Source organism: Podarcis erhardii (genome assembly GCF_964252035.2).
Source record: "Podarcis erhardii genome assembly, chromosome: 17".
Taxonomy (NCBI): domain Eukaryota; kingdom Metazoa; phylum Chordata; class Lepidosauria; order Squamata; family Lacertidae; genus Podarcis; species Podarcis erhardii.
This window is the reverse complement of record NC_138515.1, coordinates 22,333,931-22,356,028: the sequence shown is the minus strand read 5'-3', so window position 1 is coordinate 22,356,028 and position 22,098 is coordinate 22,333,931. Positions and strand designations below refer to the sequence as shown.

The 22,098-nt window shown below is 44.4% G+C and overlaps 1 protein-coding gene across 2 annotated transcripts in view; it reads left to right on the top strand.

The window, feature by feature from the left end:
• The window catches only part of LOC309332494 (paralemmin-1-like), an 83,910-nt gene that overhangs the window by 25,959 nt on the left and 35,853 nt on the right, over positions 1–22,098 (top strand). For both annotated transcript variants that reach the window (XM_081845723.1, XM_081845724.1), the window contains exon 2: positions 13,439–13,519. In XM_081845723.1, the coding sequence (XP_081701849.1) occupies positions 13,439–13,519 (81 nt within the window). The remainder of the gene's footprint in view (positions 1–13,438; positions 13,520–22,098) is intronic.

The following is a 22,098-nucleotide window of genomic DNA, read 5'->3' as shown; positions in this document are numbered from 1 at the left end:
CTTGTAGGCAAACATGAAAAGGGACTGGGGAAGGGGAAGAAAGTTAAGTAGCATCTGCATTACCCAATCTTGTACTTTGGCGTCATTTCTGTTTGTTTGCCTCCTCTTGCTGCTCACTCAATCCCTGCCACTTGGGGAATTCTCTCATTAATGTGGTAATATCACAACAGAATGAGGACATATCGCTCTCACTCTGAACTGGCTTTGTGATGAAGCTACGTTGCCAGATATTTTGTGGCAGCATCACAAAGCCAATTCAGCAAGCTTTCTGCCCTCACTCATTTGCTGCTGTGCTGGGTTTCGCCATCAGTTTTGTACTCATCCATACCTTGGGAGTCTTTCAGGCATGTAGTTATGCCCCTCTTGTTGATGGTTGCCCGGCTTTGGCTACAAAGCTATTGGCACGCTGGGACTGAGTTCAACCTTAGAAGGAGGGATAAGTGTCCCAGCAGCTCAAAATCTGTTCCCAGTTTACTCAAACGGTCCATAAGACTTAGTTGAATGGATGGAATATAAATATATTAGTATCAGTGGGATTACTATGCCATATATATAGTTTCCCAAAGCATAGCAGAATCTTCCTTTTGTAAGTGTTAAATGAGCCCAGCCAGTCAAGCCCACTCAACACTAAAATTGCTCTATCATATATATCCATCAGAAAAGATTCACAACTTCCCTTTGATAGAACTGTAGAGTTTTAAAGAACCACAAGTGTCATCTTAGTCCAGTCCTCTGCAATGCAGAAATCTTTTGCCCAATGTGGGGCTCGAACCCAGATTAAGAGTCTCATGCTGTCACATAAGTACAATTAAAAAAAAAACACAACTATCCTAAGATACATGTGTCCTTCATCTCTTTCTGTTCTCTAGTCTTAGGTCTCCTGTGTGCCTGTAATTTCTTATGACATGGTCTGGAAAGTCTCTAGGGATAATGTGGCAATGTGACATAAACAGAAAGGCTAGGGGGAGGCAGAAATCCAAAATGCCATCTAAGTTTCTAAGGTGATGCTGGTGCATTTAGGAACACAGGAAGCTGCCTTTATACGGAGTCCATCTAGTTCAGTAATGGCAGCAACACTCCAGTTTTCCAGGACGAGGTCTCCCTTAGGCCTAGATGAAGAAGCTGGAGATTGAACGTGGGGCAATTTATATCCAGAGCATGTTGTCATTCTCTGCCTGCCTCCCCCCAAAAAGTATCTGCACAGAACAAGTGTATAAACACCCAGTACTGATTCCTGAACATTTTATTTCTGGTAAAAAGCATTCCAGCCTTCAACATAAACCTTCCCAAGCATTCTGCAGCTGCTGGAACCATTTCTTAAACAAACCTTTGTGACTGTCTTCTCTTTTGGCAGCTTGGGTGTTACTACTAGTCTGTGTAGGTGTTACTACTAGTCTGCAAGGCTGCTACTACAAGTCCGCCTACTTTTCTTCTGTGATACACTGAGACTCAAGAAACTGCACCTGCACAAGGGTTTCCCTGCTTTCCTTCCTTCCCGGCCATTTGTTTCTCTGTGTCTCAAATGCAATAGCTGCTATCCATTAAAACACAAGGAGCTGCAGCTTCATCCAGTTAAAATTGTTGTAGCGTAAATTAAGCAGAATGTTGTTTAAAATGCTGTTGGCGGTACTGGTGACCCCCTGTGATATATATTCATGGAATGCCCTCCCAGCAGATGTCAGACAGATAAACAGCTATGTGAGTTTTAAAAGATACCTGAAGGCAGCGCTGTTCAAGGAAGGTTTTAGTGCTTGATGTTGTACAGTGGTACCTCAGGTTACATACACTTCAGGTTACATATGCTTCAGGTTACAGACTCCACTAACCCAGAAATAGTACCTCGGATTAAGAACTTTGCTTCAGGATGAGAACAGAAATCACGTGGCAGCAGCAGGAGGCCCCATTAGCTAAAGTGGTGCTTCAGGTTAAGAACAGTTTCAGGTTAAGAACGGACCTCCAGAACGAATTAAGTACTTAACCCGAGGTACCACTGTACTGTGTTTTTCATTGGAAGCCGCCCAGAGTGGCTGGGGCAACCCAGTTAGATGGGTGGCATATAAATAATAAACTACTATTACTATTCTGTTTTAATAATAGTTACTGTTTTGTACTATTTGTTAGTTAATGGTTGTGAAAGCCTTTTTTCTGAAAAAAGAACACACACCAGCAATTCAGTAGGGGCATAATCCGGCCAAAGTTGTGCACATTTAGGCAGCAATACTATATACATTTACATTCATGGAATTTGATTCAGATTTTAATGAGAACCTTTCTGAAACAACACACGAACTGAAAATTCGTACTTCTCCAAATTTTGTGATCCATAGACTCTTAGAGTTGGAAGGGACCCAAAGTTCATCTAGTTCGACCAAATGATGAGTACAAAACACAGATATTAGGGGAAGACTTGCATGTTTGGATACAGATATGTGTATATTAGGAGGTAAAGCTAAAGGTAAAGGACCCCTGGACAGCTAAGTCCAGTCAAAGGCGACTATGGGGTTGCACAGCGCTCATCTCACTTTCAGGCTGAGGGAGCCGGCGTTTGTCCACAGACAATTTTCCAGGCAAGATCTGTCCCAAAATGCTGATGAATTTTTGTCAGGATCAGGTAGCAGGGGATGGGGAAAGACTCATCTCCAAGACCCTGGGGAGCTATTGGCAATTCCAGTAGAAGATATTGAGCTAAATGGATAAATAGTCTTACCTGGTGTAATGCAGATTCCTACAGTCTTATGCTTCAAAAAGGCATTTCAGTTGTTTTTCCAAGCATATCACATAGTTATGAGATGAAACATTTTTTGGTACTTTTTTTGGAACGTATATGCAGACGTGTGGGGTTGTTGTTTTTTAATGACTTAGAGAAGAGGAGGAGTGGCTTAATGATTAAGACAGTGACTTGTCAATCGATATTAAGCAAAGCCCTGCTCCACAGAGTGGAGAGTTAGCATATGGGGCAGCCAATCAGTGCTGTGCAAATCTGTTATCCACTGCAAAACACAGGCTGTACATCTGCCCAATTTGGGGTGAGTGGATTTCCACAGGGCTAACGTCGCATTCCTTTGCATTTCCTTTGAAATGGTGGTGGCTAATTTTAAGCAGTGATTCAAGTTTGTTTTCTTTAATCTGTGTGAGACTTTCAAACGTTCATCATTATTCAACAGGAATCCACAGAAGCTCCCACGTGGATTTCTTAGGAGACCTTTACTGATTTTGTTCTCTAAAAGAGCCAGTGAAACAAGGTTTTGGAAGGAAAATGTCATTCTGCAGCAATGCAGGTTCATTAAGTTCCATTGTTTTGGGAGCAAAGCCATGTCGTCTGTTTGTTTTTAAATGCGGGAGTGAGCTTTAATTAAGCAGCCCACATTTGGGTGTGCCAAGACATTTCACCAAGAATTTGCAATTAAGCATGTTGAGTGTTATTGGATCTTCTGTTTCCAAGATGTCAGATAATGATCCAAAGGGCAAGAGTGGATTTAGCTTTCTTACTCTGTATTGATGCCTCTGGTGTTATAGAAAAATGGGTGCCGGAATGGGAACTTTGTGGACAATATCACACATCATATGGAAGCAATCCCAGGCAGGAAACTGAAACCAGTCTTGACTGTCTGGTTTGTTTTACCCACCTGTATAATGCACATGTTTCAAAAGCCGAGCTTGTCTCATTCATTCCTAATATTATTAGGTATACACCTAAAACATATATTAATTTTTTTCACTTGAGTGATTTTAGTAGCATAGATCAAGGTGTTTGAATGGTGTCTCACAGCTATCTGTTAGGTTAAATCATTGGTATGTATGTGAGACAACTTACCAAACATTGGTAAAAACTAGACTTCATGACACTTAAGCTGAAGTGGAATCAACTTCACTCAAGGATCTTTTTTGAAAGACCAGTCAGCATAATCTCTTGATTTGCATAATATGGTCAAATTCCTTCTCATTAAGAGAGACTGTCTTGGCACCTATGTTACGTTTTGGGGTCTTTTTTCTGCTGGTCGTTTGAATGATTGCACTGTACCCATTGCTAGTCCTACTCAGAGGAGACTGATTGAAATTAATGTACATGACTAATTAGGCTAATTCCAGTGGGTCTCCTCTGAGCAGGACTAACTTTAGATATAACCCAATGATTTCTAGGAAGAATGGAAGCCCTTTTCAGACTATGTAAAGAGAATTATAATATAATGAACTTGTGAGCAGGATTTGAACTAGGAGCACCAGAAATAATTAGAGACTACTGTATTGTGGATATTATCTGAAAGAGTGAAGATAGGTTTCAGCAATAAGGTAGTATAAGAAAAACACCACAGAGAAAGGGATGGGAAGTCGATAAAGCAAAAGAAAAAATCATTATGTATTGGAATTTTATGTGAAATTTCTGGAAATATAATAATGCTTTTAAAAAAAAGATATAACCCAATGATTTTGGTTAGATTTGGCTGCATTTTTAGGGTTTTTTTGTTCTTACAAACAAAACGCAAAAAGCAAAAGAATGGCTGGAGTGTACTTACTGTAAAAATCAGTAAACCGAAGCCTCTTGGGCTTGCCAATCAGAAGGTCGGCGGTTCAAATCCCCGTGACGGGGTGAGCTCCCATTGCTCTGTTCCAGCTCCTGCCAACCTTGCAGTTCGAAAGCACATCAGTGCAAGTAGATAAATAGGTACTGCTGCGGCAGGAAGGGAAATGGTGTTTCCATTCGCTCTGGTCTCCATTATAGTGTTCCGTTGTGCCAAAAGCAGTTTATTCCTACTGGCCACATGACCTGGAAAGCTGTCTGTGGATAAACGCCGGCTCCCTCAGCCTGAAAGCGAGATGAGCACTGCAACCCCAGAGTCGCCTTTGACTGGACTTAACCGCCAAGGGGTCCTTTACCTTTTTATTATTATTGTTGTAAAAATCCACATCCATTGTTTGGTCCACTTTTGCCTCTAAAAGGTTGTCCACAAGGGAGCAAACCTCGCTTGCTGAAAAAGGTTCCCCACTCTATTGTAAGGACTAAGGAGATACGTATGTGTAATAACTTGGACATCTGAGACCTATTATATAAAAACAATCCTATACGAAGCTGCCCAGAAACAAGCTTCATTAAACCCAATGGCACTTACTCTCACGTAACCTTGTACTGGATTGCCCTGATAATTACATTGAGATGAATTTGCCTTGGGTCTTTCGTGATAGGAGAAATCTAAAAGTCAGGGTAGCATAATACCCAGCTAAGATATTGCAAAATAGCAAGTAAGTTTTCAGATTCTCTTGAACTCGTCTTCAGGGTGGATGTCAAGCAAAATTATATGGGAAACTGGAAAAAAGCAAGGGCATGATGTTGGAAATCAAAAGTCTGCAGTTTGTAGCATTTCTAAGAGAGCGTGGGAGAGGCGCTGGGCAAAATTTAATTAGATCTAATCTCTGCTAGGTGCAAAACAGATTTCAGGTTGAAATAAGAGCTGTCAGTAGCAATAGATGCTGTTCTTGAAAACATAGAATTTAGCAGATACTTAGATCTGTCTCCTGGATATGTTAGTCTTACCTGCAAGGCAGGTAGCAGCAATAAAGTGCTCACCTTTATATTATATTAACAAAGCTGGGGATTCATTCTTTTTTACGGGTTGGAAGATGAAAATCAGCATTAAAAGAAAGTAAAAACACTATTTTCTTTGTTAAGTAGAAAATTCGAGATGATGGCATTGTGAAGTAGAAGAGTTCTAATTCATTTGACTCTGTGGCAGAAAAATAAATTTTCATATTTACAGTCAATAGAATAAGCACAGCCTGCAGAAATAAAGATCGGAAGAGGCCACAGATATCTTGCAACCAGAGGAGGAGTGTCAAAGTTTCCCCCACCACTGCGCCCGCCTCCTGTGCTACGAAAGCCTCGTCGTCTTCTCATTTTGACTCCCTCTGCCAGCATTGCAGCATCTATTGTGCTCTGTTTACAACTGTAGACGATGCTCGGAGGAGTCGCATTCTGTAAGGAGCTCCCAGTACCAGGCTTCATTGTTGGCAAAGAGTGGCAGTCCTTCTTTTCCATCGCAGTCGCTTACTCTATTACAAAACTAACAGGAAAGGCTCGAATGTACAGGAATGAAGTAGATGTAGTGAATAAGTGAAGCAATCATTTTTTTTTAAAAAAAAAAAAAAAAAAGCACAACCCCACAAACAGTGCAATTCTACGAATGCTTCCTCAGAATAAGAGCCATTGATTTAATGGAGACCCCAGTCAGAGACTGGGACGCAGGTGGTGCTGTGGGTTAAACCACAGAGCCTAGGACTTGCCAATCAGAAGGTCGTGGTTTGAATCCCTGCGATGGGGTGAGCTCCTGTTGCTCGGTCCCTGCTCCTGCCAACCTAGCAGTTCGAAAGCACATCAAAGTGCAAGTAGATAAATAGGTACCGCTCCAGCGGGAAGGTAAATGGCGTTTCCGTGCACTGCTCTGGTTCGCCAGAAGCGGCTTAGTCATGCTGGCCACATGACCCAGAAGCTGCACACCGGCTCCCTCGGCCAATAAAGCGAGATGAGCGCCGCAACCCCAGAGTCGGTCACAACTGGACTTAATGGTCAGGGGTCCCTTTACCTTTTACCAGTCAGAGACTAGATGTTTACCATGTTGTTGTTACTGGAATTCTGTGAGCTCCAACAAAATATCTATGGAATAAATATAGACTGTAGGACAGCTGAGGCTCCATGATGGAGCATCTGCTTTGAATGCAGAAGGTTACAGGTTCAACCTTTGGCATCTCCAGTCAGGGCTGGGAGAGAACCAAGTCTGAAATCTCGGGGAGCAACTGAACCAGTGGTTTCACTCATTATAAGGCAGCGTCCTGGGCTTTCTATGTGTTGCACTCTTCAGGGATACACTTTTATGTTTAACTAAACGCATTGGGGGGGCTGCAAGGGACAAGCCTGCTAGCTCCAAATCCTGTTGCCATTCTCACATACCTTCTGACATCCCTCAGATGAAAATAGGGACATTTCTCACTCCCCATCTGTCAGGCTTGAGGAATTCTCCCCCCCCCCCATGGTTTCAAGAAGCAGGGAGGAAACAATAAAGCTCTTATGATTTGTTCAGTCATTACAGCAGAAGGCAAAGAATCCAGTCCAATGTGGTGTAGTGGTTAAGAGCAGTGGACTCGTAATCTGGACTTGTAATCTGGTGAACCAGGTTCGATTCCCTGCTCCTCCACATGCAACTGCTGGGTGACCTTGGGCTAGTCACACTTCTTTGAAGTCTCTCAGCCTCACTCACCTCATAGAGTGTTTGTTGTGGGGGAGGAAGGGAAAAGGAGATTGTTAGCTGCTTTGAGACTCCTTGGGGTAGTGATAAAGTGGGATATCAAATCCAAACACTTCTTCTTCTTCTTCCTCCTCCTCCATGATGGAGTTGCTCACTGTGGCTTCTCTCCCTTCCCTCTCTCCCAACAGCATCTGCACCCTTAACAAGCGTCGCATTCTAGGGGACAGTGGATCATCTATGCTGTCTAATGAAGTGTCCACTGGCTGCTGTGCCTCCCCCCACTGTTTCTTCTAACACCTCATAACTTGGCTGCTCGCCTGTCTCTGACTTGTTATCTCCCTCATAATTTGGCTGTAATTCAACACGGCCTCCCTCTTCCCTGTCAGCTACAGTAGAAGGAGGGAGGACAATCTCCACCATTCCTCTTCCTCTTCATTCCAGTCCCCGACACCACCCAACTGATCTTTCTCAACACTCCCCTTTTCTTTTGGTCTCCTCCGCAGAGCATGTGCCATCACCACCACATCAAGCGGACACCACACACACACACACACACACACCCTCCACCATCCTGACAAAACACCCTTAATCCAAATTTTATGTTATCTTACTGTTTGGTAAATTAACAAAAATACACCAATAAATGGTTTATAGAAAGGGGCAAGATTAGATGAAGGCAGGGGCATACGAAGTGGGGGGCGGAGGGGGCGGTCCGCCCAAGGTGTCACTCGGGGGGGGGGTGACAAGATGGCCCCTGCCTCCCCACAGCCATAGAGCGGCTGAGGGTGTGTGCAGTCCATATGGGCACTGCTCACACGGCATCCGTATGGGCTGCCGCACATGCGCAGTCCCTACAAGACACTATGCGCAAGCAGCAGCCCGTATGGAGTGTGCATGTGCGTTACCTCGTACAGTTGCCACACATGAGCACTCTGTACGGGATGCCCCGCTCTGGGTGCCAGAGAGGGTTCCTCTACCACTGGATGCAGGTGCACAAAGCATTTTTTAAAAAATCAATGCTCCGACTCCTTGTGCTCCCCTCAGCAACCCCTTTCTTTCCACCCAGTGGCCCTGCCCTCTGCCTGCCCCTCAGAGCCGATGCATCAGTTGGGGCTTGGTCTCTGCAGCAGCAGCCTCTCTTTCTCCTCGCCTGCTCTCCAGCAGCTGCTATGAGCTGCCCAAGGGAGGAGGCCAGCAGTAGTGGCCATGGAGAGGCAATGGGATGCTCCCTCACAGCCCCAGCCATTGCTCAGGACAAGAGCCAGCTCATCTCCTCCCCAAGCTCAGCAGCGACAACACTGGTGGGGGGGGAGGATAGGGACATTCTGGGATCAAATCAGAAGCCGGGGTGGCTTTTTGTAATTCTGGGACTGCTCCTGGGAAATCAGAACACTTGTAGGGTATGTTTCCATTGCCTTCCAGTTCATGGAGGGTGACTGACTGAGCAGGGAGTCTTCTGTCCTTGTGGAGACTCACCACTTCAGGCAGCTGCCCTCCATGAATTGGAGGAGGATGGAGTCGTAGAGTTGGCACAGTCATCCCCCTCATATGATTAAAGGTAAAGGTACCCCTGCCCGACAGGGCCAGTCGTGACCGACTCTAGGGTTGCGCGCTCATCTCGCTCAAGAGGCCGGGAGCCAGCGCTGTCCAAAGACACTTCCGGGTCACGTGGCCAGCGTGACAAAGCTGCATCTGGCGAGCCAGCACCAGCGCCACACACGGAAACGCTGTTTACCTTCCCGCTATAAAGTGGTCCCTATTTATCTACTTGCACTTAGGGGTGCTTTCAAACTGCTAGGTTGGCAGGAGCTGGGACCGAACGACGGGAGCTCACCCCGCCGTGGGGATTCAAACCACCGACCATACGATCGGCAAGTCCTAGGCACTGAGGTTTTACCCACAGCACCACCCGCGTCCCCTAAATACACATGTCTGAAGAGGGCTTAGGTGCCACTGTTTTTAAATAAAATATGGGTTGCTACTTGTGCCTTAGATGAACGAACCATAATATGAACACAGGAAAATAAAGTAAAATGGTGATTTCAAAAATGATGATGATGATGATTATGATGAGACTTGAATAAGCTGATTGAATGAGAAGTAGTTTCTCTGCGATTGTGTTACGGGTAGGGTCGATTTCTTCATAGCAATAGATGCTGGTATGTTCCTGATGTGGGGTTGTTGTTTTTCCAAAGCCAAAACCTGAGTCAGCAAGAAATTAAGAGAAAACCATTTGAATCTCCTGCTCTTAACCTGCGTCCTTCAGGTATACAAATAATAGCACGTTGTAAATATTTGTATTCGTGACACATTTGAGGAAATGTGTGTTTAAAAGGTAGAAGCTTTACTGAGCACACTTGACTGCAGTTATTGTTTGCACTTGTCAGCAAAATACCACATGCTGTAATTTTCCTTTGTTTGGGCTGTGTTCTGGTATTTATTTCATGTTAGCACCAAACATAAATTCTTCCCTGTAGCCTGAGTATAAACTGTAACGTTGTGAAGCTTTCTTAAAAGGAAAGGATCTACAGTATTGTATATGCTTTGGAAAGGTCCAGTGTATGCTACAGATACTGAGAAGACCACAGCAGTGTAATAAATGTCCCTGGCTAAGGGATTCAGATGGCTATTTGCTGAGTGAGAGAACCTACATACATAGCCTCACCATCCAGCAAATGAATGAATAACTTTCTGTCCCTAGTATTCAGCCACATCACAGAACTGTTGCTGATATTGCTGCTGCTCCAGCCCAAGTCCCAGTATAATTCCCCTCCTGATCGAATCGGGCATCTCTGCATTCTACCAACAGCATAGACACAGCTGGAAGAAACACCAACACATAATTAAGTAGGAAGGGCTGAGCTGTGCACTCTGCATTTTCTGTTCCATTTGTCTATGTGTGCGTTTTTTCAGAAGCTTTCACTGCATCCTATCTTACCACTGGGTGCTAAGTGTTGAGATTTTTTACTCTGTAGAACCCTACGAAATAATCCACATATAGCCAAGCCTTTTGGATCTTGCCTTCCTTTTCAAGGAGGGCTCCACTATGCTGAATGAAGTCACTTCTGGAGAACGTCAGATGTGAGTCTGTTTGATGATGATTTAGTAAACTTGTTTATTATTGCATCTCCATAAACATATTTATTAATACCTATGCTTCATCTATACAGATACCATTTTCCACTTAGATAACACATTCATTTAGTGGTTAGTTTTTGCTGCTATATGCTTTCCGTCGTTTTAATCCAAAAAAATGTGGATAGAAGAAAAATGACAACCGCATGCTGTTCTTTAAATGTTGTCCAAGAGTTTGAACAGTCAGTAAGTAAATTCTTGTTGTATGGTTTCACTTACTCAGAGGTAGCTGGCCAAAAGGTTGTTTAAGACCAACCCTAGTATGCTGCATTCTTAAACAGAGTCACATGCTAAAGCGTAAGCCTCATTGAACTCACTGGGACTTTCTTCCCAGTGAGTATTCTAGCACTCACTAGAAATATGTAATAGAATCTTAACCTCATATTTAACCCAACATTCAAGACACTATTTTTGTGGTGGTGTTGCTTAGTCTCTGTAAGTCACCTTGATTTGATTTTATTTTTGATGATGATGATGATGATTTCATCTATACTGCATTATATTGTTCAGGAAAAAACCTCAAAGCTGTTTACAACACATTAAACATAAAATAAAACAACCCAGAATAAAATATTACTGAAGAAAGTCAAATACAAATTGTACATTCAAAACAACAAAATTAACAGGAAGCTAAAATATTCTCCTAAAGATTTTTTAAAAATACATTATAAAGCAACTACAGAATACACATTTAGCACGGCAATACATATTTATTAAACATTTCAAAAGAAAATGTTACTAAAGGAAGTTGAATATAAAGTGCACATTTACAACAGCATGATTAACAAGAGAATAAAATATTATCCAACACAGAACTTATCTGCTGCTGTTGCTGCCCGTCTTGCCAATGGTGGTTCATAGTGAGCAGCATCTCAGACTCACAGACCTGGGTCTGCACTAAGAGACAGCCAGGATGGTCTCTGGCCTCTTAAGCAGCCTCAGCTTTTGTAGCTGGAGTCAGTCAGGACCTCACCCTCCCAGCCCAGTTGGAAGAAGGCCGGCAAGGCAGGGTGCAAGTCTTCCAGGACTCACAGCCAAAATTAATCCTAAAGTCCAGCCCAAAGCATGATCCTTTTGTTTATTCCATGTCAAATCTCAACAAGGGATGGCAAAATTCTGTTTTCCTTGCAGGTACTGGGGGTGGGGGGCTTCAAACATGAACTTGAGTGCAAAGCACTCAAAAGTAGGGAGTCTTCATAATAAAGTTGATGCCATCTTTCAGTAAATATATTTCTGCCATGGAGCACAAACACAGCACCTAGGGCTGGGCAAAATTCCCCCCAGGTGATGCCCCCAGGTTTTAGTGGTTGGGGGGGTGTTACATTTTTGCATGGAACTGGGCACACCTTCTTTTCTTTTTGCAACTGTAAGGACTGCCAGCTTCCAAGGACAGATCTTGGTGTCTCAAATTTCAGTGGTGCCCTATGTGTGACGCTAAAATTTGGCACCCCTCTGCCTCTCGTGCTCCAGTTGGTGCATCCCTGGCGGTACAGTGGTACCTCTGGTTAAGAACTTAATTCATTCTGGAGGTCCGTTCTTAACATGAAACTGTTCTTAACCTGAGGTACCACTTTAGCTAATGGGGCCTCCCGCTGCCGCTGCCATGCGATTTCTATTCTCATCCTGAAGCAAAGTTCTTAACCTGAGGTACTATTTCTGGGTTAGCAGAGTCTGTAACCTGAAGCGTCTGTAACCTGAAGCATCTGTAACCCGAGGTACCACTGTATCCCCAAGAGTCCGCACCCAGTGCAACCGAACCAATCTCGCTACCCTAAGAAGAAGAAGAAGAGTTTGGATTTGATATCCCGCCTTTCACTCCCTTTAAGGAGTCTCAAAGCGGCTAACATTCTCCTTTCCCTTCCTCCCCCACAACAAACACTCTGTGAGGTGAGTGGGGCTGAGAGACTTCAGAGAAGTGTGACTGGCCCAAGGTCACCCAGCAGCTGCATGTGGAGGAGCAGAGATGCGAACCCGGTTCCCCAGATTACGAGACTACCGCTCTTAACCACTACACCACACTGGCTCCCTCTGTAAATCTGCCTCTGTAGCTTTCTGACACCCGTTATTTCATTTTCCTCACAGCAATCTGGTTAAAGGCATTGTGAGAAAAACAAAATGGCAGCCACCATGAAAACGGGATGTGGGGAAGGCTCCCCAAACTGTAGCATGGAGCCCTTCTGAGGGAGGTTGCAGCCTATTCACAGAGCTACAATTCTCAGAGTGGTCTACCAGTCAAAAGGGAATTGTAGTTCGGGGTGTGGGTGTATATATGAAAGAGTAGGGGCCTTCTAGCAACTTCCATTACCCTGAATAATCTACATTTCCCATGATACTTTGGGGTAGCCATGACTGCTCAAAGTGGCATGACACTTAAACGTATTGTGCGGATTGGGCCTAAATAAATAAACAAAATAAACCCTGTGAAAACTCGGGCCACCTGAATTCTGCAGGTTGTTTGCCAAGTGGCCACACAGGACCATACTTGTAAGCAAGCCTTGCCGTTCCCCCTGTTTTGTTTGCTTTTTAATCTCTTACGTAATCCTATACTTTGGCTGGCAGCTTCCTGGACACTTGTTTGCTCTCCTGGGGGGGTATCCTTTGCAGTGTTCAAGGTATATAAGGACACGCACGCACACACATGCACACGCAACAGGGCTTGTGTCCCTTTAACTCGGTTGTTAGGTTGTGTACCCGCCGTTTCCCCCGGGGGACTCTGCTCTCAGTTGCTGCTCCCATAGCTGTGTCTGAGAGACAGAGAGACGGAGACAGAGAGACAGAGAGACAGAGAGGGGAGACAAATATCTTCTCTTCCTCAGCGAACAAGTAGCTAGTCCTTAGCTGACATGTTATTTCCCTGGAAGCCTGGCTGTTTTGTGAGGCAGGTGGAGACAGTGGCACAGATGTATCTGGTGGCTTCTGTTCTACAGAGGCTCTGCTTCTGTCTCTCTTTCTAAAAATATACATATAAATTTGTATCTGAAATTCCTTGCTGCTTCCAGCCTCTCTACCTCACTCTGACAGGCAATTTCTCTTCTGTTTTTTCCCCCCACCCACCCTCTTTTGCCAAGGAAAAAAGGAAAAGGCAGACGGAAATAGAAAGGAAGAGGCAACAGCTCGAAGACCAAATACTTCAGCTGCAGCATTTCAAGGTAAGGGGCTGAGTTGTGGGGGGAGCCGCTGGGTTGACCAGAGCCGTTTTGTTATTAGGCATGCAGATCACACGTTGGAGAGCTGCAAAGAGCCTGTTCCGACATGAAGCAGCCTGCTCTGCCAGAGCTGTGTCTGTTCCAGCTAATCAGATCCTCCCCAGGTCTCTTTCTCAGTTACACAGCCCCATGTTTCTGAAAAGGATGGGGCAGAGCAGAGATTGGAAAGGTGTGGAATCTGGGGGGTGGGGGTGGGGAGCGGTGAGAGGAAGACATATGCTGCACGCAGCTTTATTGCCGCAAATTCATTCTTCGTTTTATACCTCTGAAATGCAATGGATGTGGATTTGGGTGTGTTCGCTGCATTGCTTAAATGGTTTGCTTTACGGCTCCACAGATGCTCAGGGGTTTTTTTTTCTGTCTCTTGATTACTATAGTATTTAGTCGTTACATTTTGTGTGTCTGTGTGTTTGCTTCTGTGTATCAAATTGCCTGATCTATTGATCTGAAATGGCACCATGCCATATAGACATAGAAGTTTAATTTGTGTCAACATCCAGAAATTAAGGGATTATGGATTGGAAACTTTGGGAGGTATATCCTGAAACATGGATCAATTTTCCCACCTCACTTACCTGGGTCTCACCAGTGTGGTGTAGTGGTTAAGAGCGGTAGTCTCGTAATCTGGGGAACCGGGTTCGCGTCTCCGCTCCTCCACATGCAGCTGCTGGGTGACCTTGGGCCAGTCACACTTCCTTGAAGTCTCTCAGCCCCACTCACCTCACAGAGTGTTTGTTGTGGGGGAGGAAGGGAAATGAGAATGTTAGCCGCTTTGAGACTCCTTAAAGGGAGTGAAAGGCGGGGTATCAAATCCAAACTCTTCTTCTCTTCTTCTTCTTCAGTCCAGATTTTTCCAAACATCAGATATACCTTGTGGAGGGATCATAGCTCAGGGCAGAGCCCCTGCTTCCCTTGCAGAAGAACTAGGCATCCCCAAAGGATCGTTTTGGAGAAAGATCTCTGCTCAGAATCCTGGAGAGTTGCTGCTGGAGTGTCTAACCTCATGCAGGAGATCTTCCTGCCTTTACACACTCCAGTATGCTGAACACCTTTCTGTTGAAAGCAAACAGAGCCTGAGCTGGGAGTCTGGTGCTGTAAGGATGTTAAAAGCTTAGCAGGGTTCAGCTTGGTCAGTGATTGCATGGGATTTTCTGGGAATCTCCACACAAGTGGCTCCGAATTTCCCAAAGGGAGAATAGGATATGATTGTAAATAAATAAACAAATAGATGAATACACACAGAGAGAGAGAGACTTGCCCAAAGCTTACATGTGATGTGTCCTAATGTCCACTCAAATAGCTGGCAGCTGCAGGCATTCAGCACCTGCTAAGATTGAGACTAGCAATTCATTTTCCCCTCCAGGTAGTGCTGTATTTTTATGCCGTAAATCCCACACATGTGTGTTTGTTGGGAGCAGGAAGAAAGTTTCCATCCAGGGCACTGCTAAAGGAAGGAGGTTCCTGTGTTGTGAGTCAGGTCTACTTCACGGATAATTTTATTTGTAGGTCTGGAAATGGATGCGATCTCAATTTCAGGCCCATGTGGCACCTTTAAGACTAAGCAATTCAGGGTGCAATCCTGTACATAACAGTGAGCAAGACCTATGGAATTCAGTGGTGCTTGCTTCTGAATAATATACAGTTTCTTTGGCATGAAGCCACACTAGAAATTGGGATAGCAGAGACCCCTCTGAACCAAGGTGAGACACTTAGATGCAGTGTTTAAGTGTCTGCTGTTTCTTTGAAAAGAAAGGTGATAGGAGGAGAACCAGAACAGGTGGGGGGCACACAAATTTTCTTCCAGCAGAGAAGCAACCATGATGACAGGGACTCCTTCTGAACCAAAGTACAGTGGTACCTTGGGTTACAGACACTTCAGGTTACAGACGCTTCAGGTTACAGACTCTGCTAACCTAGAAATAGTACCTTGGGTTAAGAACTTTGCTTCAGGATAAGAACAGAAATCATGCAGCGGCAGGCCCCATTAGCTAAAGTGGTACCTCAGGTTAAGAACATTTTCAGGTTAAGAACGGACCTCCAGAACGAATTAAGTTCTTAACCTGAGATACCACTGTAAGACACTTTTCTGTTTGGTTAAGCGCTAACTGTTGCAATAAGTGTTTGCAAGGGAGGAGGACGGGAAGAAAATCACAGCAACTTGGCGATGCCCCGTGAACTCCTAGCAGCCCCAACAGGTCTAGTGGGCGCCAGCCACTACTACCTATAAGGCAGGTCAGTATTGTTTTCATATTTCAGATTAGGGGCTCTGCCCTGCTTGTCCTGTTCACCAAGCCATCCTTCTCTCCTTGCCAACTCCCCACCCTTTGCAACTCATGCTGTGACAGTATCATGGCCAATAAGCTTAATATGAAGCATGATTATTGCTTCTTCTACCCCCTCGTGACTTTTTCAACTCCTCCCCCCAAACACCTACAGCTTTTTCCTTCACAGAGCAGCTTGCTAAATTGCTCTGTGAAGCTCCTCTCCCAGTGTCGTGCAGTGGTTAAGAGCGGTAGTCTCATAATCTGGTGAACCAGGTTTGTGTCTCCGTTCCTCCACATGCAGCTGCTGGGTGGCCTTGGGCTAGTCACACTTCTCTGAAGTCTCTCAGCCCCACTCACCTCACAGAGTGTTTGTTGTGGAGGAGGAAGGGAAAGGAGAATGTGAGCCGCTTTGAGACTCCCTTGGGTAGTGATAAAGTTTGGATATCAAATCCAAACTCCTCCTCCTCCTCCTCCTTCTCTTCTTCTTCTTCTTCTTCTCCCCACCCTTGCAGGCGCATTTAAGGGAGGGGCAGGAACTCCATCCAGTAGCTTGCTAAACTTCTGGGTGAAGGGCCCCCACCCCATTAAACAGTTCCTCATGCAACAGTTGGCATAGACACCTATTGCTGGCCACAGGAACTGCAGAGCGTGGCAACAGTCTACATTGTTATTTATATAGGAAGATATGGGCAAGGCGAGGGCTAACTTGACTGAAGCCACTTACCAGGTTCCCAGTAGATGCAATAATCAAACGAAAGGCTTCCTGAGCTATGGTTTAGTCTCTGCACTACAGTAAACCTAAGTCAAATTTCATGGCATAAACAAAACCTGAAATCTGTTGCAGTGCCAGAGTTTGGGTAATGCTGCACACTAACTTGTTTCCATACATTTGATGTGTCTGCAGGTCCCACTGAACTCTATGGGACTCACTGAACGCTATGGGACTTACTTCTGTGTAATACTGCATTGCAAATCTCCATCGGGCCATTCTGTATTTTACTGGATGCCTTTGTTGTTGCTCTCCCCCAACCCCACTTTTTTTTTTTTTTTAACTAAGCATAATGAATTTGTCTGGGTAATTGATTATAGCCTAAGCAAATACTCCATCAGTGTCACTACAGCCCTCCTGGTGGCATATATTGGCTGCTGTGCTATCAGGAAATAACATGATTGCATTTGCATGGTGCTACAGAGTTGCCATTTCACTCAGACCACTACGAGATCCAGGAAATATTTTTCTCCTCTTTCTTTTGAGCTTTCGTTTCATAAGGCAAAGGACAAGTTTCCCACTATTTCTGCAGTCAAGGGTGACATTTCAGCAAATTTCAGAGGAGGAGGCAAAACCAGTAGCAGTAGTGGTGCCCCCACTAATGGTGCTCATCAGAATTTGGACAACTAATGGCTGCCATTTTGCCCTCCCAGGATTCCTTAGGGTGAAAGCAGGAAGGATTTCCCTCACTCTGATTGGCTTCGCAGTGATGCTCTGTGACAAAGTCTTACTGTGAAACCAAACTGCAGGAAAAGCTATCTGCTCTCAGTCAGGGGAATTCTGGGAAATGGGAAAGTGGGAAACTGCCACCTGCCAAGACCCTGAAACAGGCAGCAGAAGTTATAATGAAAGTAAGCCAGATTCAGGAAACTATTTGCCCCACCTAAATACCCCAAGTTTTGAGTAAAAGTTCTTTCAACAGAATCTTTGCCTGGGAATAGATGAGAAATCCGTTCACAATCCAATGTGAAGTTGCCCAATTACTGATTTCCAAACCAATACATGCCCCAAAACACAGCTAGCTTTTGAAATCTGCACTTCTCCAAACAGTATAATGTCATTCTCCAACCCCCCAAAAAATACATACAAAGAAAGTTTATATTCGAATCAGTGTTCGAAATTCCTCATTTTGCTACTGGCATGGATCCAATTGTGACCATACAGAGATTTCTGGGCTCCAGGTTGGCAACTGATATCTCCATTGAACCAGCTGAAAGGTGTTCATATTATGGTCCTCCACTACCACATGAATCATGGACCCCTTGCTGGGCATCTTAGTCCTCCATCATCACTTCAAAGAAAATAAGTGCAGGGATGAGTACAGATCTATTTGACTGTGCTGCACCCTTTCCACAGGTCACCCAAATAGAACTCAGTTGAAAAACCTCTGCCTTAGTCCATTGTTAATACCATTTCCATTTCCACTGTGTGTTTCCTTCTCGCATGCTGGGACAAGTGAATTGTTGTAAGAGCAAGCTACAGTCAAGCAATGTAGTTGAGATCATAGGACTGTAGTGTTGGAAGGGACCCGAAGGCTCACCTAATCCAACCCCCATTCTGTTGTTGCAAGTGCAACCTAGGTTTAAGGTACTATTTGGTGCTTAGCTTATATATCTGTTCAGAAGTAAACCATACTGAGCTTAATAGGGCATACTTCCAGGTAAGTGTGCATTGCAATCTTCCATTCCTGAGTTGCCCATCACCCCTGCAACACATCATCCCTGATAATTGGCCATGCTGGCTGAAGTTGACATTCATAACATCTGTATGTATAGGATTGCACCAAGGGGACGCGGGTGGCGTTGTGGTCTAAACTGAGGTCCGCGGTTCGAATCCCTGTGACAGGGTGAGCTCCCATTGCTCTGTCCCAGCTCCTGCCAACCTAGCAGTTAGAAAGGACGTCAAAGTACAAGTAGATGAATAGGTACTGCTGCGGTGGGAAGGTAAATGGTGTTTCCATGCGGTCTGGTTTCCATCATGGTGTTCTGTTGCGCCAGAAGCGGTTTAGTCAGGCTGGCCACATGACCCAGACTCAGCCTGAAAGCAAGATGAGCATCACAACCACATAGTCGCCTTTGACTGGACTTAACCATCCAGGGGTCCTTTACCTTTTTACCTTTATAGGATTGCCCCAGTCTGAGTGCAGTGAACATTTTGAAAACATCATTTCCCCCTTTTTTAGTATTTCTCCATATAGATGTAGTTTTGTAATTGACGCTGTAGGGCAAACTCTGCTCCGGAGGGTCCTATGGCTATAATTTCTGGGTTGAATGAGGAGTGTTTATCCCTAAATTGTAGCAGTATTTCAGCAGCAGTTAATTTTGCACTGGGATGCTATTGCATATTTTTCATAGGTTTGATTAAATAAATCTGATACATTAATGAGGGTTTTGAATACTTGAGTGAGTGTTTGAGGGCAGATAGACAGCAGCAACTCAAAGCTTCTGTGTTCTGAACAGTTCACACCCACCTTCAATTGGATACATAGCAATTATCCTTTTTTTGTTGTTCGGTTAGTTTTACTCCTCTTAATTACCTACAAAAGGCTATGGTGTAAAGGAGCATCTCCAAGGTGATTTTGATTATTTGAAGAGGATCCTAATAACACTGTGCTGGAAAATTTCTTATTGCTGTAGAGCGTTCTTAAATTAATGAGAAAAGAAATTGCATTTGAAAATTATCAAAAGCAAGGGGGGATTTTAGAAAAATTGGCATGGGTGAAGTGTACGGCACTTACCTTACTTTCTAAGCGGTTGAAGGATTTTGTGAGTGTTTGTTATTTCATTCCACAAATAATTTATCTTATTTTTTGTATTCTGCAGCCTTTCTGGGTGCCCACACTTCCTGAAACCTTATTATATCCTCAGCCGAGCTTTCCATTTAGCCCAGTAAGGCAATGTCATGGCCTGGATAGACTCAGAGGGGAACCGGCTGGGGAACCCCCAAGAAAAGAAGGTTCAGGGTTCAGGGATTGGTGGTGGGAAAACGATGAGAGGTCAGAAGGAGAAGAGGGAGAAGACTGGAAGGAGGAGGTGCTGGGAGCTGAAGAGATAACAGGGTTTAGTGAGCCAGGAGCGTCTGTGGCAGAGAGAAATCTAGAGGCAGAAGCTGAAGCAGAAGAGGAGGGAGGCCAAGAAGCAGAGATGAGTCCAACTGGTGAAGAGGCACAGGCATCTCCCACTCCTGCTGTAACAAACTCCCCTCCCTGCTTTTCTTCCAGAACCAGGAGAGGCATGAAAAGGGCAGAGGAGAGGTTAGCGTCATAAAGGCACAGTCTCAGGTTGCTTGGAGGGAAACCCTGAAGTGGAAGGGACTTAGGCAACTGTGATGTGGCAGGGGCCTTCAGTCTCAGCAAGTGCTTCATGTGGGCAAGACCTGCCAGAGATGAATTGCTGAGCTTATTAGGACTGGCACTCCTATGCAGATCCTGTTTTTGCTTACAAAGAGTGAACTCCACTTGATCAGTGTGATTTACTGCTGGCTTGCTCCTCTTATTATGAAGTATTTTTACTTTTAAACAAATCATTGTGGAACTATTTTTAATAGGTAAAAAGAAGGGCCTTTCTTAAAAACAAAATCATTGCACATATCAATTTCATAACCTCCACAGCTCCCTGCGTGACAGGTAAAGGCCAAAGAAAGACCTCATTGACTTTCTTAGATCAGGAAACACAGGCAGTCAGAGATGCTGCAAAGCACAGAAGAAATATTTAATAGAAAGAAAAAGGCACCCGCCGCACTCAACCACTTTGCAATGAACTCACTGGGCACTTGGTGAAATTATATGTTCAGAAGTGCCCTGTGAATGAGGCTAAAAAATGGACCCCCTTATGTGGGGGAATAAAGCTTTATAGAAATTAGAGGACAGGTTTTGTCATAGCACTATTTGCTAGAAAGGCTTAGAATTTTACTAGAAGTAGGATTAAATACTGTAAAGACATGGGCATTTACTGCACTTAATAATGCAGTTGCGAAAATACTTTATTGAGTAATGGATGCAATGAAAGGGAACAAACGTTTTAAGGGTTTTGTGTGTGACTGTTCTCAGCTATCTTATGAGTGGATGGAGGAGGAATCTCTCCTTTTTGGATTTCACAGAGGAGTCACCTAATTCGATCTGGACTGATTGCGCATTACCTAGATTGGATCAATGGTCTACTTCAGAATCCACAGCGGACAGATTCCATTACGAAGTGATCAGGGGGTTTTGTGCTGCTTCCATTCAGGTGGTGGGTGGATATACTGTTTCTGAAGTTTTGAAAGGGAAAAATTGAGAGGGGGAACTAAGGCAGTGTGCCATCCTCACACCACCTCTTAACTTGTAATTACTTTTAAGTATGTGAGTATCTGGGCAGATTTTAAAAGATTTTTTTTCCCCCATCTGCCTGGAAACTAAATGGGGAGGACTGAGTCATGTCACCTCTGAGAACTCAGGCGGACCAGATTTTAATGGGCCAGCCCCTCCCTAGTTGTGGCCACCATAAATGCTTCATCTTCATCTCACTAAGCTATAAATCAGATAAAGGAACTTGAGTAGGGTTATTAAAGATATTTGTACACAAACATAGGAGTAAAGGAAGTTGCAGGATGATTTGGATGCTGTTTTTTGCCATTTGACAAAAATGCGTGGTGTTATTGTGTGTGTGTTTTATAGTTTGGGGTTTTTAAACTGTGAATGGTTCCCCTCCCCACTTTCATCATTTTACAATCTCATGGAGCTGCCTTGAATGACTTTTGGATGAGGAAAGCTGGATATAAGGGGCAGCAGTCACCAGGGGAGTCTTTAGCATACGCGCCGCTGGGGTGCAAAGATCCACCCAGCACCCCCAAATCATTGAGTCTGACAAGCGCCGCCATTGTGAATGACAAGCACTGTCGCTGGCGCAGCACCTCTTTCATAAATGAGTGTACAAAGTCAAAAGTCCTTTAGTGAAACAGTAGGTATACACTTGGGTAATACCTAGGTATATATGTATTTTGTTTTTCTAGCTTGATCAAAATTATTTATTATTTCATAACAGATAGATAGTTAAGAGCTTAGGCAGCTTCAGCAGCGGGTGCCGGGCGCCCCCCAGAATTCGGCGCCCAGGAGCCTTGCACCCCGGGTAAAGACAGCCTTGGCAGTCACCAAATGATTGGAAGTCATCAAATGACTCCATCATTGGAAGTCCTGTATATTCTATTTATCGTTACATTTATATCCCAGCATATCTCCAAAGAGCTTGGATGTTTACATGATCCTCCCCCTCAGCTGCTTCATCCAAAAGAGGTAGGTTAGGCTGAGAGCCAATAACTGGCCCCAGACCACCCACTGAGCTTTGTGGCTGAGCAGCGATTTGAAACCTGGCCTCCTGGGTCCCTGTCCAAAACTCTAACCACTATACCACCCTGAGGGAAATGAATACATTACCTTTCTGTATCCCATCTCTCTCTTGTGCGTAAAGTGGCACAGGATGGAATACTTTACAGTACGTAGTGGAGATGGAAGC